General features: G+C 30.9%; 3 protein-coding genes across 5 annotated transcripts in view; 2 read left to right on the top strand and 1 right to left on the bottom strand.

The window, feature by feature from the left end:
- The window catches only part of spri (Src homology 2 domain-containing protein sprint), a 30,805-nt gene extending 20,555 nt beyond the window's left edge, over window positions 1–10,250 (bottom strand). Inside the window, exons 1-2 of one of the 2 annotated variants that reach the window (XM_018455163.1) lie at window positions 9,866–10,250; window positions 5,008–5,246 (exon numbers count right to left, since the gene is read on the bottom strand). In XM_018455163.1, the coding sequence (XP_018310665.1) occupies window positions 5,008–5,147 (140 nt within the window). In that variant the 5' untranslated portion in view covers window positions 5,148–5,246; window positions 9,866–10,250. Of the gene's footprint in view, window positions 1–2,143; window positions 2,229–5,007; window positions 5,247–9,865 lie in introns of those variants that run through there. The other variant, XM_018455162.1, reaches the window with a different exon arrangement.
- A 6,563-nt stretch (window positions 10,251–16,813) lies between these two features.
- On the top strand, window positions 16,814–20,683 carry Obp5 (odorant binding protein 5). 2 transcript variants are annotated; one of them, XM_018455178.1, is made up of 5 exons: window positions 16,814–16,979; window positions 17,454–17,532; window positions 19,270–19,361; window positions 19,852–19,963; window positions 20,407–20,683. In XM_018455178.1, the coding sequence occupies exons 1-5, from the start codon at window positions 16,890–16,892 to the stop codon at window positions 20,490–20,492; spliced, it is 459 nt and encodes a 152-aa protein (XP_018310680.1). In that variant the 5' UTR covers window positions 16,814–16,889; the 3' UTR covers window positions 20,493–20,683. The 2 variants fall into 2 exon arrangements, with proteins under 2 accessions (XP_018310680.1, XP_018310679.1); XM_018455177.1 differs by having other exon boundaries at window positions 16,890–16,979; window positions 19,852–19,966.
- A 1,033-nt stretch (window positions 20,684–21,716) lies between these two features.
- The window catches only part of Obp6 (odorant binding protein 6), a 5,687-nt gene continuing 5,251 nt past the window's right edge, over window positions 21,717–22,152 (top strand). The window contains exon 1 of the mRNA XM_018455176.1: window positions 21,717–21,860. Coding sequence (XP_018310678.1) covers window positions 21,759–21,860 — 102 coding nt within the window. The 5' untranslated portion in view covers window positions 21,717–21,758. The remainder of the gene's footprint in view (window positions 21,861–22,152) is intronic.

The raw sequence follows: 22,152 nt of genomic DNA, 5'->3' as shown, positions 1-22,152 counted from the left end.
TTTTTCAATCTTCAATCTCAATCTTCAATGCATAGTCTGATTCCAGCCTTAGCATTAACTCATGTTCGTGTACATATATGCTAGATTCAGTGGATGCATTCAGAACGACAACCGTTCACTGGGTGCATTTGATTGGCATATTCCGTTAGATCTAAAAATATAGACCAAACAAATACAATGGGTGCATTCAGTACTACAACCGCTCATTGAGCGCTTAGTAAGCTCTTACATCAAATCGGCATATTCCGTTAGATCCTAAAATATAGACCAATCAAATAAAAGAGCTCATTGAGCGCTCAGCTGAGTGAGTGGTTGTCGAACTCACCCAATAGGCGCATTCAACTGACTCAACAGTTGAATGAGCGCTCGCTGCTATTGATATAAGTTGTGTTCCGATAGCTGTGTCGAAAATTTTCTTTTTAGACCAACAAGGTTGGTAGCGCTGTAACTAATAGCTGTGTTCCGTAAGAGATCAGCTAACACCGTAGTTTGCATTTGCTTTATCGGCTTATCCAGGAAAGAGGTTAATTTTTACTTTTATAATGTATAGTTGATTATTTATTATTATACATATTTATTGAAATATGATTTAAGCAATATGAAGCGAATATTGGACTGATGAGAATAAATTTAATTAAATAAAGGAATCCTATATTCGGTCATGAAATTCTTCATTGTTGTATTTACAAATTACATTTTCAATAAAATTTTAAACTCTTGCTTTCTTTCTTTTCGGATGATTTTCGTTATCGTCATAAATAATATTTATTATTTCTTCTTCACTTTCAGAACTTTCACTTGAACAAAATAATTCATCAAATACAAATAAATCCATTTTTTAAATAACAAATTAATCAAGCCGAGAAAGTAAAGGCAAACTACGCGTCAATTGATCTCTTACGGAACACAGCTATGTTACAGCGCTATCAACCTTGTAACTAAAAAGAAAATTTTCGACACAGCTATCGGAACACAACCATAGTCTTCTAGCTCTAAAATTCTGATTGGATGAGAAGAATATTATAAAAGAATACACCAATAACAGCGAACGCTCATTCAACTGTTGAGTCCGCTGAATGCACCCAGTGTGAATCCAGTAATACTCACGTTCACGCCTGCGTCATATCAGTCATGTACAGTGCAGTGCATTAATTCGCTGAGTCATAGTAGCGGCCCGACTTATCAACGTTGTGTTGATAACGCTCAATGCGCGCGCTTAAAATAAGAAGTGACATTGACAATAATATTTAAAATACTGTGTTGAAACTTATTACGTACTTTTTCTGTTGAGTATAAAATTATATATTTCAATAGAAATGCATTAATTATCTCCGTTATATTTACACTATACTCTTTATAGGCGATTTTTGGCATGCTTCTGGTATAGCAACCAAAAGCAACCGCGGTTGAGGCTATCTTCATTTTCAGGGATCAGAAGACAAAGATAGCCCCAACCGCGATTGCTTTTGGTTGCTATACCAGAAGCACGCCAAAAATCGCCTTTTATCTATATAAGTTTATGATGTATAATGTGTTATATGTTATATATTATGTATTGCGTAAATAAATATACATATAGCATAACAGAGATAAGCGTATATAAAAAAATGTCAAAGAAAGAGCATTTATTAAAATTAAAAATTATGATCTTTTTTCGAAGTTATTCTTTTCATTGATATAAAATTTTATGCTTGCCTGCGTATTTCTCTCTCTCTCTCTCTCTCTCTCTCTCTCTCTCTCTCTCTGTCAAATAATTTGATGATTTTAAGACATTTCATATTTCCTTATATATGTTTATCTCCGTTATGCTGTATGTGTATTTATTTGCGCATTATATAATTTATAACATATAACACTTGATAAATCATAAATTTATACAGATATAAAGAGCAATATAAACATAACGGAGATATATTTCATGCATATCTGTTGGAATATATAATTTTATACGCAACGGAAAAAATACGTAATAAGTTTCAACACAGAGTATTTTAAATATTAATTATTGTCAATGTGTGTGTGTGTGTGTGTGTGTGTGTCTCTTCTTATTTCAAGCGCGCGCGCGTTGAGCGTTATCGACATAATGTCGATAAGTCAGGCCGCTACTATGACCCAGCAAATTAATGCACTGCACTATACCAACCTATACGATACCCTATACATGTTGCTGCTTGGGTTGGGACTGCGTGCTGCTTGGGACTGCTGTCTCGCATCACTGTAGCGACTTCCTAAAGTGTTGCACTTTATGAGCGAATCAAATTTTATATAAGCCTGCCTTCATTTCATCGATTTCAAAATGAGTGACGGGAGAAGTAAAATCTCAGTGAGAAAATCTCAGTACAGAAAGCGTACTGCTTTCGAATGCTAACGAATGTTTGGAGAAAAACAATAAAGAAATTAAAAAAGCAATCTCGACTCGTTTTTTATTGTTAAATCCGAAAAATAAAAGTTACCAAGAAAATGAATCTAGTCTTTTTCTCCCTCAAGTGCCGATACGGAATCTGTCAAACCTTCGCTTCCTGAAACTTCAGAAGCTTCTTGCGGTGCAAGTGCAGATACTCTTCAAGCAATATTTATCGCTCAAGAAGCCTAGCTAAAGCCTGTGGCACACGATGCTTGTTTTCCTGCTGGATTCCTAGCTGGATTAGAATCTTGCCATCGTATTGGCTGCGGTACAGTGTCAGTATCGTAGCCAATACGGTGGCAAGAATTTATTCTAGCTAGCAATCCAGCAAGAAAACAAGCATCGTGTGCCGCCGGCTTAAGCAACAAGAGTTATCTGAGCACTAATTTGCAGTGAAGAAAGATACAAACAGAACAACAAGTCATTACGATATCAAAATATCATGTCAAAATATAACTTCAAAATGAGAGAGAGAGAGAGAGAGAGATCATTAAAAGTCATTTTTCTAATTATTTTCGATTCATTTTAATGTCATTTTGATGTTATCATGACTTGTTATTCTTGGGAACTGAATGGATAATTAAATGATCTCACAAGGGAATATTTAGCAATTCACGGCATGAAACAAAACGCAGATGTAGATTTTGCTCGCAGTAATAAGTGTATATGTATACAAGGATCAGATAACACAACTTATCAAAATCATTGTTCGAGCGTCATCTTTTAAATGGTGAAAAAAGCCTTCGTCACTAATTTACTTTCAAAATAGTGTACTACAGACCATGTCTTGCATTCAATAAAGCATCTCAATTTAATAACAAAGAAGGATTTAACAACCAGAAAAATGCTTTTAGTCGGGTAGCATCTGAAAATTCATCGGGTCATAAATTGTCCATAAATTTTAGAAAAGGGGAAAATATTTGTAGTCGCTTAGATCGAAAACTGACAGTTCAACTCGACAAAAAAAATAGTATATTTAAGGAATGTACTAAAGCGCGTAGTGATAACTGTAAAAGCTCTTACTTTGCGTGGTCTTTCTTTCAGAGAATACGATAAAAAGTTTGAATCCCTACAGAACAAAAACTATCTAATATCCTTAGAGCTCATTGCGAAATTTGATCCATTTTTAGCTGATCACATTTCTCGATATGGTAATTCAGGCATACCAATTACCTCTCTTCTACTATTTGCGAAGAATTTATTCAGCTAAAGACGAACAAAATGACAATTATTGAAATGAAATCAGGAAAATATTTTTCGATTATTGTCGAATCTACGCCCGACATATCTCACGTCAATTAACTAATGTTCGTCATCAGATATGTACTACATAACGGTTCACCGGGTTCATCTACTGAGGGCTTCTTCGAATTTATTCTGAACGCCGGCCATTCAGCAAAAACAATGGCAAATGCAGTAACTGACACATTAAATAAATTCGAAATTGACATTGCGAACTGTCAAAGATAATCTTACAACAACATTATTAATATATCGGGTGCTTATAACGCATTGCAGGCACAAATTAAAAAGTTTTCGCCACAAGCGGAATATGTTCCTTGTGCAGCTCACTCACTTAATTTGATTGATGAATCTGCCACAGAAAGCTGTGAAGAAGTATATTGGTTTTACAAGAGGTACATAATTTCTTTACTTCTTCGACTCAACGCTAAGAAATTCTCCAAAATGAGATCCATCTAATTCAAGAGTTAGAGGAAGACAAAGAGAAAAACAGTCATAAAAATGACTTATCAGTGACTGACAAAGATGATCGGCACTCACAAACACTTGTCGAAGTTTAGACGACAAATGGAACATCGTAGGACATTATGCGGGTCCTACATTTAATCGAAAACAACAAGCAACAGAAAGCTATCGTCAAATGTGAAGCGAAGGGCATTCAACTTAAACATGAGCGATTGGAAACAGCTTTCATTGATAGTTTTTGGGGATTTTTTTACTGAACAGAATTAATGTCACAAATAAAAGACTACAAGTGTAGATATTGATATATTTACAAAAAGTAACATAATGCATATTAGCGATTTCACAGGAAATTCGCTTTTCTCGTCATCGTTAAGTCCAGCTGAAATACGAAAAAAAGCAGTCAGTTTGCAGAAAATATATCTGTCTGACCTCAAAGAAAGTTTTGCCGATAAATGCCTTCATTTTGGTGTAAACTGTTTCTTACTGAGTCGTGAAAATTCAGAAACAGCTTTGGAACGTGAAAATGAATTTATTCAGAAGCACGTTGCAGTAGTACAAAAAACAAAATAATATTTAGTGTCGTAATCAAACCGGATTAATTAAAATATCTTGTACGAATATCGCAACGTGAAATGATACACACAGAAAGTTGGGAGTTAATAGATATAAATATAAAACAAATATTGGAGAGATAGTATCGCGAGAGAAAGTATCGCGAGAAAACAAAATGACTACTCTCTATCGATAGAGTCGATAGATCGGCAAAAGCGGGAAATTGAATATCCAACAGTATTTCTGTCGAAATTCATGGCAACCGGGCGTGAGTCATTCTCGGAAGTTCAGCCGAAATATCTATCTATATCTCAGATTCCTTCTCTTTTTATAAAACGATTTACCTTTTAACGCCAATTTCCGCATAGCGACTTCTGTTAACCGTTCGCGTTGCCACCATGTTTCTGCCATCGCCATTATCGGGATTCGTGTACAATGTCAGTATGTCGCTGCTGTTAATGTTGCCGATGATTGGCGGTAACATTATGGTAAGAATCCACAATCGAATTTCTCACGATAGAACGATGACGATCAGCATTTTATAGACGCACTGATGCGAGTCGAGATTCAACCTTTGGGGATTCTTTAAGAAAAACAAATTCTGTTTGATTACTCGATTGGGCTTCAAAATGAATGAAAATTGATCTATGGAGATATGAACGATTAAGTCATGAAATATCGGTTGCAAATTGTTAATTTATTTTTAATAATTAACAGTTTATTTGCCAAGAGAATTTTATTATGAGAAAAATAATCTTAATAGTGTACATAATCTTTCTTAAAAGTAATTTTTAATTTCTAAATGTTAAATTATTAATTATTTAACAATTTTCCAATATTATTTTGAAAGTATCGAAAAATGAAAGCACCGTTGCAGTTTATAACAGAAACCGTTTCAGATTATAATTATGTATATAACCTAAATTGTATAGTTAATAGCAAAAAATATTTATCACAATTCGAAAATGTTCCAATAGTTTCGTAAAACGATAACGGCTGCTAACAATCGAGCTATAAGTTGACGAGAAAAAGATACTCAAAGTTAAATGTCAACAAAAAAGCTAGGAACAAGGTATCGTGTTTACCAGTCAACCGGCGACTTCCGTCGTGTTCTTTTTCATTTTTCGGCCAACTAATATCCATGGATGCGCTTCTGAGACCTTTTTTTTTTATTCACTCAAACGATATCGAAAATAATACGTGTTTCTCGCTTTAAAGGTGAAACATCCCTTAAACATGAGTTAGCGCACGTATAAAAAAATATGTGTCTCTCTCTCTCTCTCTCTCTTAGATTTTCGTGTTTAACAATATATTTCATGGAGAATCAAATCGATTCCGGACAGTTGTGAAACTTCCCTTGTTAGAAACGCAACTGAACTACTGTAGTAATGTTACAAATTAAATTGACAAGCAATTTAATAATTTGATGTTCAATTAGGCGTTCTATTAGAAAGATCTTAATGTGCTGAAAATCTAAATAAATAAATTCATTTTTTCTCAAATAATATAATTTTTTTTTAGACACTATTGCAAAAAACAGTGATAGAGTTCATACTGTTGGTTAAACAATAGAAAGTTGAATTCAACATGCTTTTGATCGATTAAAACAAAAAAAAAAAATAATTATTAGTTAATTTTGTATATGCATTTATTTCTTTATTACTGTATACCTAATAGACGAAAACAGACTAAAATTTCGATTTTTTCGTGGCATTTCCGGAATTATAAAACCACATGCTGCTTCCATTTCTTATACTATTTATTTTGTCTTCACGGAAAAAATAGACGGGCAATAAAGACGAATATGCAATCAGGAAGTCACAGTGAAAGTAAGATGAAGTCGTTCATGCGTCGCGTCGCAGCGATGGAGAGAACAATCCGCCCGTAATGTTCACGAAAACGACAGTAGCAATTTCCCCCCCGTCGTGTCGCCGCGAAAATTACGGCAATCAATAACGACGCATTTTTCAAAGTGGTCAGATGCTCTAGACCGGAGTTATTTTATATTACATAGAGCGCTTTCCCTTTTTTTTATATCAAAAGATGCGTTAATTATATTTAAGTGTATATATAAAGAGCTACTATACAATTGCACATTACAAATCGCTCTTTATCGAATGCAATTATATTTTCTTTACATCAATCGAGTCATCTCATAATTTTACGAATCGTTACTTTTTCATTACTTTTCGGGAAATTGTTGAGTTTAACGTCCGAAATTAATAAAATTAGACTCATTTGACATGTTTTTGCACAAAACGAATCTGGCGTTGTCAAAAATAATCGTCGCTTTGTCCTGCGAACCGAGTTATTAATCGTTAAATTTGACCATTATTCAGATTAAGAAACCTGTCATACTGATGAAAAGCAACTTATACACGAACACATTTTCTTTCACATTTTCTGTTATAGTTTAAATCATATAAGAAGATTTTTGTTTTTAATTAATTAAAGCAGAGAAATATAAACAAACATTTTGAATCAAATTATTTGCTGCTATAATTTAAATTATAAGAAAATTTGTGTTTTAATTGAATTAAAGCAGAGGATATATATTTTATTAGAAACTTATTGATGTTGTAGGATATAGTCATCGTCGTCAACCCAAGTTGCGTTGTCCCAAAATCTGGTCCCCTTTGACAAAATTTCTTGCCACTAGATATATAACGTTGATTTTTATTATTAATTATCTGTAGATCTGTATGTGTTCACCTATCTACATTACCCATTTAGTCCTATCTATGTTATCTATAATCTATCCGCGTTATCTATTCACTTAACTACGTAATCTATCCATCTATCTCCTATCCATTCATCTACATTGTCTATTCATTTATACAAGTTATTCATTTGTCTATATATCTTATCTATTCATCTACGTCATTCACCTATCTATGTTATCTATTTACTTAACTATATCATCTATCCACATGTCGACATTATCTATTCACTTACATAAATTATTTATTTATTTATTTACATTATTTACCCATCTATTTACGTTATCTATCTACTCATTATTTATTCAACTATAAACATCACCTATTTACTCATCTACATTATCTATTAATTTGTCTACATTATCTTTCCACCCATTTGTGTGTCGTGACTGCTTAACTACGTTACCTATCTACTTTTATACTTTATCTATTCATATACATTATAAGGATGTCCTCAAAACATCGGCTCGGAGAATTATGTTCTATAGGACTTATTTTAATAAATATATACTTGAAATAGTATTTTGAGTTTATTTATTTTTCATGACATTTTATGTTTGATTTTTTCATTATACTTTTGAATACCTTTGTTTTGATATATTTGCGTAAAAAAAATTGCATTTTAATTTCATTTCTTTTTTTGCGACATTATTTTTATTCTTTTCATTATGTTTTAGAATATATTTACAAAATGGTTTTGCGTAAAAGTATTGCGAAATATACTTGACGCCTTTTTTTATTACATTTTTAATGTCTTTTCCGGTGGATAATTAATTTCGGTAAGACTTTTACATTAGTGCATTAATGTGCTATCGGAACAGTATATTCTCTAAGAAGTCATAATTTAAATGCTGATTATTGCATTTCCTCATAATTACAATGAAGCTTTTTGGTTACACTTAAAGAAAATCTTTTTCTGCTCGTTCATTGACCGTTAACTAAATATTATTTACTATATTGGTGACATTGAGCGTAAATGTATATTCTATTGTATCTGGATACACAGTACTTAGATACTGTAGCTGTACCTAAGTACATTACTTAAATCCTTATAGGCGGAGGTATCTGTATCTGTACGAGTATTTTTCTATACGGTACCTTTTAAGTTTAAATATGTAGACACAAGGTATTTATTTATACATTTTATATCATTGTATTAGAAACTTAATTTTTCATTGTTATACAAATTAGTGAGTTTTTCTCTAGTTCTTAACTTTGTGCAATATTTTTGTTTGCTTCACCGCCTAGATAATTTTAGTTCTTAGTATTTAGTGAATGGCGACTAAAGAACTTCATTAGGAAAAGTGACAAACTGGTCACATGACGCGATCTCATATCCAGCCCAAGCATTAAAGCTTTATAGAGCCTATTACAGACGCAGCAAAAATTCCAATTTGTCACGTTAGTAAGCATTGTTTTGTACTCTCTACATTTTTACGATTATAAGTTGGAAATTAAGCTGAAACTAAGTTGTTTTATTCATACCTTTGTCAAAAAACTTTTAAATTTTCATTTTGAATAAAGGTCAAGGAAACAGTTTTAAAGATTCATATAAAACAAAAAAATAAAGTATTTTATAAAATGTACGATAGTCCATTGCGATGACGAATGTACGATTATAATTTTCATTATCCAAACATTTTAGTATGTACTATATATGTAAGTAGTAGTAGATAGAGAGAGAGAGAGAGAGAGAGAGAGAGAGAGAGAGAGAGAGTTACATGTAAAATAAAACTTGTATTAATGTACTTGTAATAATACTTTACGTATCTTCTTGTTTTTCCCTTCTCCGTTTTTTCTTTTTTTTTTTTTATTAAAAGTACCTAAAAGAGATATTTAAATTTTACAGATATTAATTTTAGAAATTTAAGAACTGTTTTATTCCGTTTTCCTTACTTTTTCTTATTGTCTGAACTTTTTTATTTAGAATTGAGGAGGAATACAATATAGTGCAGTTAGAAAGGAATATATCTACTTCTAACTCAAATAATTATTGTTCACTTAAACTGAGCTTCATATGTTTTACTCTAATCACTAAGTTTTCTGATGATACTGTGTTATCTCACATGGACAAATAGAACCAATGTGCAATTTAAATCAATTTTTCTAAAATCAATTTTAAATTAATTTCAATCAGTTTCTTTTTGTATAAGTGGATTATATAGAGTATAATAACAATTTTTTCTTTTTCCTTATTTATCCTAAAATATTATCTTTCTTCTCACGGAAATTTGTGAAAATTGTCACAGCAGATAATATTCCACGTCGCCGTAAACAAAACTATTGGATCATTCCATTGATCATTACTAATCAAAAAATTTACGATCATTGAATCATGTGTGTCTGTACGTGTATGCGTGTGTATGCGTGTGTGTGTGTGTGTGTGTGTGTGTGTGCACGCGCGCGCGCGCATCTTAAATCGATTAGCATAATGTAGTAAAGGGTAATCTGCAACCGATAATTCACTAATAATGATATTTACCTAGCATACCTATCCACATGTAACATACATATATATCGATAACTCTATGTATCAAGATTAGTGGAATAATCAATTATGAAATCATAGCTCCGAAGACTAGCAGACAAAAAAATTCGTACGCTATCGCGTAACGTCACCAATCGACCCAATCGAATACACCATGGAACACAGCACACATACTGTTCTTCCTCTTTTTCTTTCTTTTTGTCACGCACCATCAAACGCGATGTGTAACTATGTAACGGCGACGCGTAATGTAACTATGTAACAGCGAAGGCGACGGCGACGACGAGACACGCCATGACGCCCGTCGATGATGCACTACCAGCGGCGTCGCAACACACATGAAACGTGTACAGGAACGTTAGTGACTGCTGGCAGCGCAAGCGGCGAGACGAAGCATATCCTCGCATATCGTGAAAGAAAGAAGAAAAGAGGGGAGGTTGAATACGTGCGAGGTGCGCAGGCGCGTGTAGACGATGTTTCATTTTAGAGACAGTGTTGCCAATTTAGCGATTTTGTCGCTAGATTTAGAGATTTTTGATAGCCTACAGAGACTTTTATTACAAGTTTGCGACATGTCGAAACTCTGGTGATTTTTGAAAAATATTTGGAGAATTCTAGAGAATTTCAAGCTCGTTGCTGGCCAGGAGGTCAATTCTGTATCTTCAAACAAGGTAAAAATGACAAAAGTGAGCAAATTTACTAGGTGTTGACCAATGAAATTATCAGTATTCTAGTGAATTTACTCACTTTTGTAATTTTCATCTTGTTTCAAGATACAGAATCGATCTGCCAGTACTGAAAATTTATAGTGTACGTGACGCAGCTACAGATTATCTGCATATATGTAATACTACTATGGCTGTGTTTCAAAATTCACTGCTAGCGCTGAAAATCTATAGTTTACGTTATGTAAACTATACATTTTTAGTACTGTCATTGAATTTTGGAACACAGCCTATATTGCTAATGCAGCCTCTTTTTAGGAGTGGGGGGAGGTATGCGAAGACAGCTAGATAGGGAATATCGGATCTTTTATTTCTACAGCGTACTCGAGTGTGATGCGCATGCGCTGTACACTATCTAAGTGAGAGGAAGATATTCGTCTGCACCGTGATGTTTTCGCCAGCTTTTAATTGGCGTTAACAATATAGGAGTATTGCATATATGGTTATCGGTATCTATTGACGACTATTGGCTTAGCTTATACCGAGCACTTGATATGCGTATTAAGTACCATATTCGCACCAAATCACTTCCCTATAAGCGCATAATATTATTTAATATTTTAAGCATATTCTTAGAATATTAAATGTACAATTAATATTCTAAGAATATGCTTAAAATATTAAATAATATTATACGCTTATAGGGTTGATACGCTTGATATAAACGCTGGCGAATTATTTTGATCTGATACTGAGTATTCTGAATCATGAGTATCAGACCAAGCTGGTACGCGTATCAAATGGTATCAAAGAATCTCAGCGTGCTGTAAACGCTTGGTGCTGTAAACTTGGTTTTGGATCGTATATTAAAATTCGCCACTGCTTTTAAATTCAGGTTAAAGTTAGAATTAGAGGTTTTACATCTTGAAAAGTAGTGAAGACATCATGTCACCTAACCTGACCTGTTCTGAGGCAGATCGGTGTAAATAAGAACGTATCAAATATTTAATCCGCATCAATTTGATACGCGTACTAACTGATTTAACGGTGTAAAAAGGGTCATTGACAATGAATATCGGGACACAACCTTTAATGCAAATGCTATTAGAGCTGCGTTCCATTATATTGTATTATTCACTACCAGTATTGAAGATTTATAGTACACGTAACGTAAACCTCAAATTTTCAATGCTCGTAGTGAATAACGGAAAGCAGTCTAAAGTTTTCATCACAATTTCATTATTATTTATAGACAATTAAAATTGAAAAATGGGAGATTTTTAAGCTTTTGGTGAAAAACTAGAGATTTTTGAAGGCTAATTTTGAGATTTCTTCTATCAGTGAATTGGCAACACTGTTCAGAGATGCTCGATTTCGCTGGCCGTCCAGCCGTCGTGCCCGTCGTTACCATAGAGATCGTAGCGACCATCCGAACTGATCCAAATCGGTCCGCTAGAAATGTCTGATACTGTATTACTGTCGCAGGCATCCCGTCTGATCCATTTTGTCATTCCTCCCTTCTCCTCTTCGTCACTATTCTTGAAGAGAGTATATTAATGAATATCATGGAGAAACGGATGATTAGGAACACTTTGATATTGATATGAGGACCAATATGTAAGGACTGGTTATAGCGACTTGATGCTAAAATATATATAGTATATGTATTAGGAACCTTCTAATATGAATAAATTTTTATCTTACCAATTAAATAAAAGTACGTTCTCCATTTAAAATATGATTTCAATAACGCGACATAAAGTTTAAATAAAAAGCTATGTGTATGTTTATATATGTATCATGTATATGTATATAATTGTACAGCTACATATATATAGTTTTATATACTGTATATGAAAAAATACCGTTTATTAAGGAAAATTCACATCCATAGGAAAGACAAAGAACTGTGCCCAGTTTCTTATGGAAATTAGGTCCAAGGTAACACACACATACACACAAACGCGCGCGCGCTCGCGCACGCGCATGCATACTCACATGCACATGCAAAAGATCCGCAAACACAACCTTGTGAAATAACTGTCCTGAATGCTAGAGCTGTCCAAATTTTGCTATTATGTTTGTGTATAATTATAGCATGTATCACTGAGTCTTCTCTACATTTAGGGCACTTCCGCATGGTAATAACCGTTTGTAAAAATATTGAAGTAATATTTGAAATCCATTTAACACTATTCATTAATCTGATTAAATTTGAACGCGATCTATGCCGTCATGTCAGAAACATTCGGATTATGATGATGAATACTTCTGGACGCAGTCATATGGTATCTGGGATAAGCCCAATACCTTGACGAAGACATCCATGTGCTAGCAAAAGCAATTAACAGTGTTTTAGAGAGCTTCAAATAGAAATAGGAAAGCCAAAAACACATAAAAAAATCTAAAGTAATAATTAAGCAGTAAATTGGCCAATCACAATAGAACGTAAAGCATTAATCTTTAGTACGTCCCTACTGTGATTGGTCAATTACTAATTACATCCTTTTGCCTTACGTTTTTAAATGTGCCATGGGCTGAAGTTGAAGAGGGATAGGATCCATACACGTCCGCCAGAGTTTAATTTTAAAACCTTTTGTTTCGTCTCTGTGAATGTTCCCTATCGATTAATATATGACTTATATCTAACTGTTCACTCGGGGCTCAAATTGAGCGTAATTCTGTTCTAGAATATCTAATATATGAAATAAACAGTATATCTTCATTATACCATTATTTTCATGCAAGTTTTGCATCTTATATTTGCTTGCTTCTTAAAAAAGGTAATTAATAAAATGTAATCATCATATAAGTTACTTAAATTAAATTTTACTTAAAACAAAAAGATTAAATTACTTTACTACAAATTCTCTCTGATTGTGAATTATATGGTTCATTCTGTATATATAGCTACGTATCTCACGAATGGGGTGGCAATAAAAGCTTTTCCTTCCGGCGATGTTGCGAGTAAAGAGTTTCTTTCGTGTCCAGAAAGTGGAAATCGTAAATGCTTTTCGTGCTCGGTCGATCTGTTCAATCTCTTGGAAACCACCTGAATTCATGTAATTCGATATCGTCCAGTATAAAGCCGCTGTCGCGAATTTAAAGTTAGTAATGACTCTTAAACTATGTTATCAAATGCAAAATTTTCCATCTCCAAGCCGATTAAAGATTTTACAATTTTATGTTTGCTACGTATTTTAAATAAATGTAGTTATACGTTTTAGTTATATTATTAATGATTTATAAAATTATTGTAAATTAATATTATTGACGTTATTAAACTTTGAAAGAATCGAAAATGTAACACTAAAATAATTAATTGTATGTTAAATAAGTAAGAAGACACAGAATAATAAAATGATAGAAGAATATATGAGAAATAAAATTTGTATACAACTTGTGTATTATACTAATAAGTGATGTATGCAATCGGGAATGTGGGCAAACAGGATCTTCCCTGCAATAACACGTATAATAATTTAAATTCTAATCTATATGTATATATATATATATGAATACCTTTAAAAATTCAGTGATCTACGATTCTATTTGACCTCACTTGTAATTTTAAAAAAATGCAACATTTAATTATAAATACTAATTTCTACGAACTTTGATTTTATGATCTTCTCGATCATTAGAACTCGCGGGCTTTTTGCAATTTAGCGCAAAGTTCTTTGCGAATGATCATTTGTCTTCCAGTTTCGCGCTGTGATAACTTTTTCTCACAGCAAAGCATGCGACCGTAATTTCAAAAGAAGTGAGTTCAATAGCTAGTTGCGCTAGTAAAATCCATGCTTTCATCACAAATCTTTTCCGCCCCAGCATGCTTTTGCTTCTTTGCAATATCGATCCCACACAATGTCCTTCCTAATCCAGCCATGCTCGCTTTCTTCGCAACTTAAAAATATTTATATATTCTTTCGGAAGAAGTGCCACCAGATGGATCAATGTTAAGATGAATGATGGGTATAGAGACTTTTGGAGGTGAAAATATAGTTGACATGACAAAAAATTGTTTTAAAGAAAATGGAAAAATAAATACAATTACGTGACATATAGACTTAGAATAATTATAATAACAATGATAGTAAAACACAATAGGAATAATAAAATTAACAATATAAATTAATAGTATAATAGGTAATATCACTGTAAAAAGTAATATCTTTTATTCTTGTCTCCATGTTTTATACATTACAGTACATTTATACATAAAAATCTTCGAATTGACTGAATGGAATAAAAAATCCTTTTATATAAGATTAAAGTAGACGCAAAATTTTAGGAGGTGGTGCAATAGTAAACCTTGTACTAAAATCGAAAAAAAGTTAAAACATTTTTTAACATTCTTTCGATTTTAGTATAAAATCCACTGCACATTTTTATGCGATAATTTGATCACTTCAGCATCCCCTTAAAGATATTTTAGTTTTAAACTTTTTCGATAAACAAAACACTACGTATTTGAATTTAAAACACTATGCGTTTTAAATCCAAACACGTAGTGTTTTGTCTATTGAAAAAGTTTAAAATTAAAACATCCTTAAATGTTTAAAAAATGGAGACAAAAATAAAACATTTTAATATCTTAAAATGAAACACTTCTTTTTTCAATGATGGCGGCATACAAACTTTCTAAATTCTTTGGAGAGGAATCTCACTTTAAAAACTGAAAATTAAGCCAGTCTTGAAAAAGTAATTTTCAATCTTTAAGGAGATACTGGAGCGCCAAACGTGATCGATGTCAATAATGATTGAGTTAAAAAATTTACTACCAGTATACTGAAAATATCTATAGTACACGTAATGTAAACTATAGATTTTCAGTACTGGCAGTAAATTTTGGAACACAGCCAATATAGGCTTTTTAACTCCAAACTCAGTTTCTTTTGCATTATTTTCTGTCTTTGAAACGCATACATCTGTTCTTATCTGAAATATTACAAAGCCATCTCTTGCAAGATCTGATACCTACTGCTACAATTGAGGGATTAACGATTTAGAGCTAATTATATTTGAGTATTAAAATTCTCATAAACGAACATTGCTCATTATTCTCAAATAATGTGTTGCGCATTTTGCAATTGTATTTAAAATAAGAATAAATCGTTATGGTCTCGTTGTATATTTCAAGTACAATGTGAATGTTTTAATGATAAGATATTGAGATTGAGGGCTCAGGTGCAGAAATAATTTGTTAAAACTTTCTCGTCTTTAAAGTTTTCCTCGAAATTTCCCCACAGCCGACAGACATAAAAATATACCTTTCTCGTGGATGAGGCAAAGAAAAAGAAGCACGTGGATTGCAAGACTTTATAAGAGTATAAATTCAAGGGATTATGCGTCGTTTAAACTGTCAAAGCCTAGCAGGATTATACTAAAATCATAGTTCTAATCACAAACTGCCGAAACTTCAGCCATGTACTCCATATCTTTAAAAGTATGAAACATGTACAAAGCATAATAAATACCTGGATACAGAAGACCACTATACAAGCATATACACATATTTTTTAAGAATAGGAACGAAAAATGTTGTATAATATGTAATTTATTAATTCAACTAATCTTTTTCTCACTCTATCTTGATCGTAGATATAAATATATGTACAATGCATACGTCTTATATCATATCAAACGAGTAAACATTATTCAAATTCGCATTTTTGTTGATATTTTGTTCAAATTCTTCAATAGCGATTTAATATTAAGGTCAAATTCTTTTATCACAGTGGAGGCGCTCTTACAATAAACCATTTACCTTGAACTGCCATTCTTCTTACTCATACGTGCTGCCACTAGCGAAAGTTATTCATTGGCAAGTTAATAGTTGCAGTTTTTCTTGCCTTCTCTTACACTTTCTCCCATGCCTGTCAACGCTTTATATATTTCTACAATTAATAATCACATACATTTGTTATAAATCCTTATATAATTAAAACCAGAATCATCCGGATATAATTAAAACCAGATCCCTTCCTTGTATGTTCCTTCATTTTAATTTTGAAAGATCTAACGCAAATTATCTGCAGACATTTACAACTGAAACATTTTAATGACATATCATTGTATGTTGCAAATTGTTAATTCTTTCTTCGATATGACAAATCGCGGAAGCTTCTTACTTCGTCTCGACATAATTTCTGCATAAAGTATGTATTTTATGCGGACAAATACTACGAAATTAAGCTTCCAAACGAAATTACCACTAGATATATTAACTACGAACAACTTGTTGACAACCTTAGTCTTTATAAAAGAGGAACGAAAGCTAATCACGGCGGATTAATAATTTATTGCGTCGATAATTCAAGGGAATATTTCGGATTAAATTTATTTTTATTTTTATGCATAATCGAAAATACTTTAAAATGTGTGCGCATTTATTAATTTGCACAATTATAGTTATGTTGATCGCAGTGAATCAAGCAAATGCTGTAAGTTATACAATTTGTTAAATAACTTATTAGACAATATCTTATTTTTTAAGTAAAAAAATTAATTTTTTATTTTTAAGTAAAAAAATTAAATTTTAAATTCACACATATCCAAAAAATTTTATGTTTTTTTAAATTGTAAAATAATTGATAAGATATTTAGAAAAAATATAGAGAATTCTTTACAAAGTTCAAGACATTACTATATTACTAACAGTAAATTATAAATAAAAATAAAATATAAAGATTTTAAGAAAAGAGGTGTATTTTGTAACCTATACATAAACATAATTATTACAACATTAATACTACTATTACTGCTACTATTGAAAAAGTAATATATTGAAAAGAAGTTTATTTAAAGTGATTAAATATCCGTAATATTTTCGTAATTTCTTTTTATGTATATTATACATTATATTATTTTATTATTAAAAACAAAAAATATATAAATTGAATTTTATTGTAATGTAGGTGATGACAATGGAACAAATTGGAAAAGCTGCGCTGTCTGTACGAAATACGTGTACATCGAAATCTCACGCAGACTCCGGTAAGTTGTGCAAATGTTCTATAATTTATATTAATATTTATGATTTTTGTATAATATTACGATTAACAGCGTTAAAAATATATGTATAATGATAGAAGAAAGTCGCCGATAACTGACATAAATCTCTTAAAGAGACACTCACTTATTTCTTGGAAACAACTATTGGACTTTATTAATACTGACAAAAACATAATCTGTTTAGATAATTAAAGAAGAAACAATTTATAATTCATATACTTGTGATTTGTTCTTATACAAAATCAATTAAAAACGGATTCTACAAATACGAAAATAAAATTCTTACGATTTTCTTTTGCAAATTGCGGAGTTCAAATAATAGTGGTTATATAATTGATGATATTACATAGTTCCACATGTTCGTAGTTTTCTAAATTAATTTTATTTATATTTCTTTCTTTTTCATTTTTTTTATAATATATGATTTTAAATAAAAAATAGGGGTGCAGCATAAACCGGCACACCTGTCTATACAACAGACCAAAAACTTACAAGGGGAACACCCAGATGAGTAGTTTCCAATCCTACTATGCCACGCCGCTTCTCGCCAATTCGTTCTTACCGATCGGTACATTAACAACACTTAAATCTTTAAACGTATTTTTCTCGCGAATGCTTGAATGAAACATTCTATGTCTAACTTTAACATGAATTGTAGTTGGAGGGCTGAACTTATTATATATATCATTCCAGAGTAAAATAAAATAATAATATAGTCTCTGACGAAATAAATCACTAATTATATGTTTCGAGAGAGAGAGAGACCACTAGTTTGAGTTCTTTTCATATCAATAAACAGGTGAAAATAAAGATAAAGATATCCTCCTCCAATGTTCGTGACCTTGACATATATTGTCATGATTTTAAAGACATTTTAACCGTCGGTCATTAAAAAATTATTAACAAAATAAATCCAAGAAAATATTCAATTTTACAACGATTTTTTATGTTTGCTCCACCTCTCCTCCCCCGCTTAGGAGCAACCAACTTTTCGACTTATTTCTATCTGACTAATTTTTATTCTGGCCGGCAGAACATAATAATATTACTTATTTTTCATTTATTTCATATTTTTATCACTGAATGTTTCATATTTTTATCATTGAATGCTTACATTAAGTAAGAAACTAAAATATTGATTACGTTGTATATGGTTTACACGATTGCAAAATTCAATAACTCTTCCCTAAATACAAGATAAAAAAATTTAAGAATAAAGCAATACTTATAATTAGATATAAAATTGAATGACGCACATTATACGGAAATGTATAATTCGCTTGTGCAATTACAGTAAATTTTGCTTTAATTCTTGTTTACGGAACCAAGTGTCACCTATTATTGAAGACTATTCTGTAGCGATATATTATTTTTCTTCGTATTTACATACAAATAAGAATTATTACAGTATATACCGGTGTTTCAATATAAAATTTTTAATCTTTGTAAATTAATTATTTACCAATTTTAAAATATCATCTGTCAACATTGTTATGCACAGTTCTAAATTTTTTAAATAAGTTATTCATTTAATTGGCAATGTTGCAAAATTGTAAACTGTGATAATCTTTTTTCGGAAATCTTGCTGAATGTTAGTTTTTAACGTAATTTAAAAATAATTATTGCATTTTATTCACAACTGTAAATTTGATGATTAAATATTATGATATGTCTGTTAAATTTTGTTACAACGTTTTTTTATATTTTCTGTCTTTATAGGAGCTGTTGCAGCCATACAAAAAGGCGAATTCCCAGATGACAATCAACCATTAAAATGCTATACACTGTGTATAATGAAGACAATGCGAACTGTAAGAACAAGGAAAAGTATAATTATACAATACAGCCTACTTAATTATTACGATTTTTGCTGAGTCCAATATTGAAAACTGGTGATCCGATCAAAAATAAGAAACATTTTTTAACAATAACTGAAAATATGAGACATTTTTCAATATTTACATGTGAAGTAAAGATTTAACTATTCATTTAACTGTCTACAAACGACAAATAATGTTAAATGTTAAATTGTATTGGGATATATAGTTACCTTACTTAATATAATAATAAATAAAATATACAATTAAATATAATTAAATATTATTATTAAGAAAAAATTTATTTTAATGTTTAATTTTAAGCACGTTAGCTTCATGATAAAATATGTTAATATATTTAAAGTTATTAAATTATGATTATTAAAGAATTTATTATAATAATGCAAAATATTATATTAATTTATTATTATTCAATATCAATTTATTTACATAATTATTTAAATGCATCTTCTTTACAATTAAGTTCAAAAATGGACGCATAGATGAAGGCATGATGATTAAACAAATGGATCTAATGATGCCACCTGACATGGCGGGTCCTTTAAAAGTGTCTTTGATTAAATGTGCAGCAGAACAAAGTAAGTTTAATTTTATGAAATAAAAATTGAAATAAATTTTAAATAAAGATAAAGAATTTAAGAAAAGAGAGACGCAAATTATCGCACGTTATTTTCCTCAAAACAAGCCAAAACTGGCGAAAAATGCCTTTTATGAAGAATTAAACATAAGCTAATTTTACGGCCGATAAAGATGAAAGCCTCCTTAAAATCTTGTTTTTTTTTTAATCTTAAAAACAAATTTGTTGAAAAACAAATTTAAAGAGGCTTTCGTCTTTGTCAGCCGTAAAATTAACTTCTGTTTAATTCTTCATAAAAGGCTTTATCAATATTATCTTTGACAACTTCGCATAGAGATTTTTATTAAGAAATAGTTTTAATCTATTAGTTAATTAGTAATTAATAAAAATAAATTACAACATAAAAGTAGATGTGTAAATGAAATTCTTTTGTTTTTACAGCACCTACTGGCGATGATTGCGAAACAACTTATCAATTTGTAAAATGCAGCTACCAAACGGATTCGGATCACTTCTTCTTTCCTTAACCGATATCAAACGCAAATAATTATGGAAATAGAATATGATACATTATATACAATGAAAATGTGTGTAATTAGCGTGTTATATAAATTGTAAAATTGTATTAATTTCAATCCTTTGCGTCAAGACAATAATCGTTAATAAATTTGTAAACTGATAGATTCGTAACATGATAAGAGACAAGGCGCAATATACAATACTATATGGTCGTATATAATTATATATAATTATATGTTAATAATAATAATAAGCAATGTGCAATTATTAAGCATTATTTAATTATTAAAATTAACTGATTGATTTTAAACAAAACCGCAGCATTACGATAACGGTCATTAACGTCTTCATTATAATTATGACAATATTATAGTAAATTATATTTATAATAAAAGAATATATAAATCAAACAAAATTTAAATCTTTGTGTGTGTGTGTGTGTGTGTGTGTGTGTGTGTGTGTGTGTGATTACATTTTGGATACAGTTTTAATTATCAACTTTTTCTAATTAGTTAGCATAATTTAAACAGTATCTTGCTAAAAAGAAATTATTCTCTAAAAGCAAGCCAATATATTCTACTTCTATATGTATATTTGTATATTCTTTTATTTCTTATTCTATGTGCATGTGTTACATATTTTTTTACTTTTTAAATTAATGATTTGTTTTTCAAAATTCTAATAAACATATTTTTTTATGTATACTCTCAACAGTATTATTAAAAACCTTTTACTTTCTTCACTAAAATTTTAAAACTAAGACATATAAAACTAAAATTAAAAGAAAATGACAATAAAAATAATAATTTCACGTTATTATAGAAATATAATAATCGAAAAGAGGTATGTTATAAAAGGAAAAGCTGAAAATGTTAAAATTAATGTTATAGCTAAAAAATTATACTTAATTATAGGTAAATATTATTTTTAAGGATAAAAATTATTTTGTTTTTTTGATATCTATTCTTTTATGCATTTTGCATCGTCTAATACATAATCACGAGACCGAAAGTAACGCACTTGCATAATGTACTATGATTATCTAACCTCTAGGAATGACAATAAGACCCGGATGTCAGTATTAGCGTTAAGTATCGTTAATTACATCAACCAAAACGATAATTTAAGCATATCACATGTGCCACCTCATGAAATTAAAGATTCTCCTTCTCCCTTACTTCCGTATATAAAAATAAACGAATGAATTTTGTGTGCGGTTTGCAACAGTCAAGTCTAGTGGCGATTCATCTATATCGTGCTAAAAAAGAGATTAAATGAACAAACAAAATCAAAGGCAACAAATAAGAATGAAAGGCACTAGTACGATTTTCTTTATTTCATTCGTGCTCATGGCGAATCTTCAAAATAGCGAAGGTGTAAGTTTCTTAAAGCGGGTACAGATTTGTTGCATATCCACGTACCGTATTATCGTTGTATATCAATTTAATGATACTGTACAATGCACCTTTGCATATTGTAATAAAATTTTGATACACAATGATGCATTCTCCATCCACATAATACACAACGATATATATGATATGCGGACATACAATTAATAATTCAGACTCGTAACAGAGATGCGTAAGTACATCAATAAATAAGCTATATATAAGTAACTAAGAAAAATTATAATAATTATTTATATTTAATATTATATTTAATATT

This window comes from Mycetomoellerius zeteki, unplaced genomic scaffold (assembly GCF_001594055.1).
Source record: "Mycetomoellerius zeteki isolate Tzet28-1 unplaced genomic scaffold, Tzet1.0 scaffold471, whole genome shotgun sequence".
In the NCBI taxonomy this organism is placed as follows: Eukaryota; Metazoa; Arthropoda; class Insecta; order Hymenoptera; family Formicidae; genus Mycetomoellerius; species Mycetomoellerius zeteki.
Note: the sequence above shows the minus strand (reverse complement) of the source record. Positions and strands in the feature narration are given on the sequence as shown.

Coding starts and splice junctions, on each gene's coding strand:
- Obp5 (XM_018455177.1), top strand. CDS start 16,890: ATGCATAATCGAAAATACTTTAAAATGTGTGCGCATTTATTAATTTGC. Junction 19,362..19,851: donor TAATGAAGACAATGCGAACT/GTAAGAACAAGG, acceptor TTTACAATTAAG/TTCAAAAATGGACGCATAGA. Junction 19,967..20,406: donor TAAATGTGCAGCAGAACAAA/GTAAGTTTAATT, acceptor TTGTTTTTACAG/CACCTACTGGCGATGATTGC.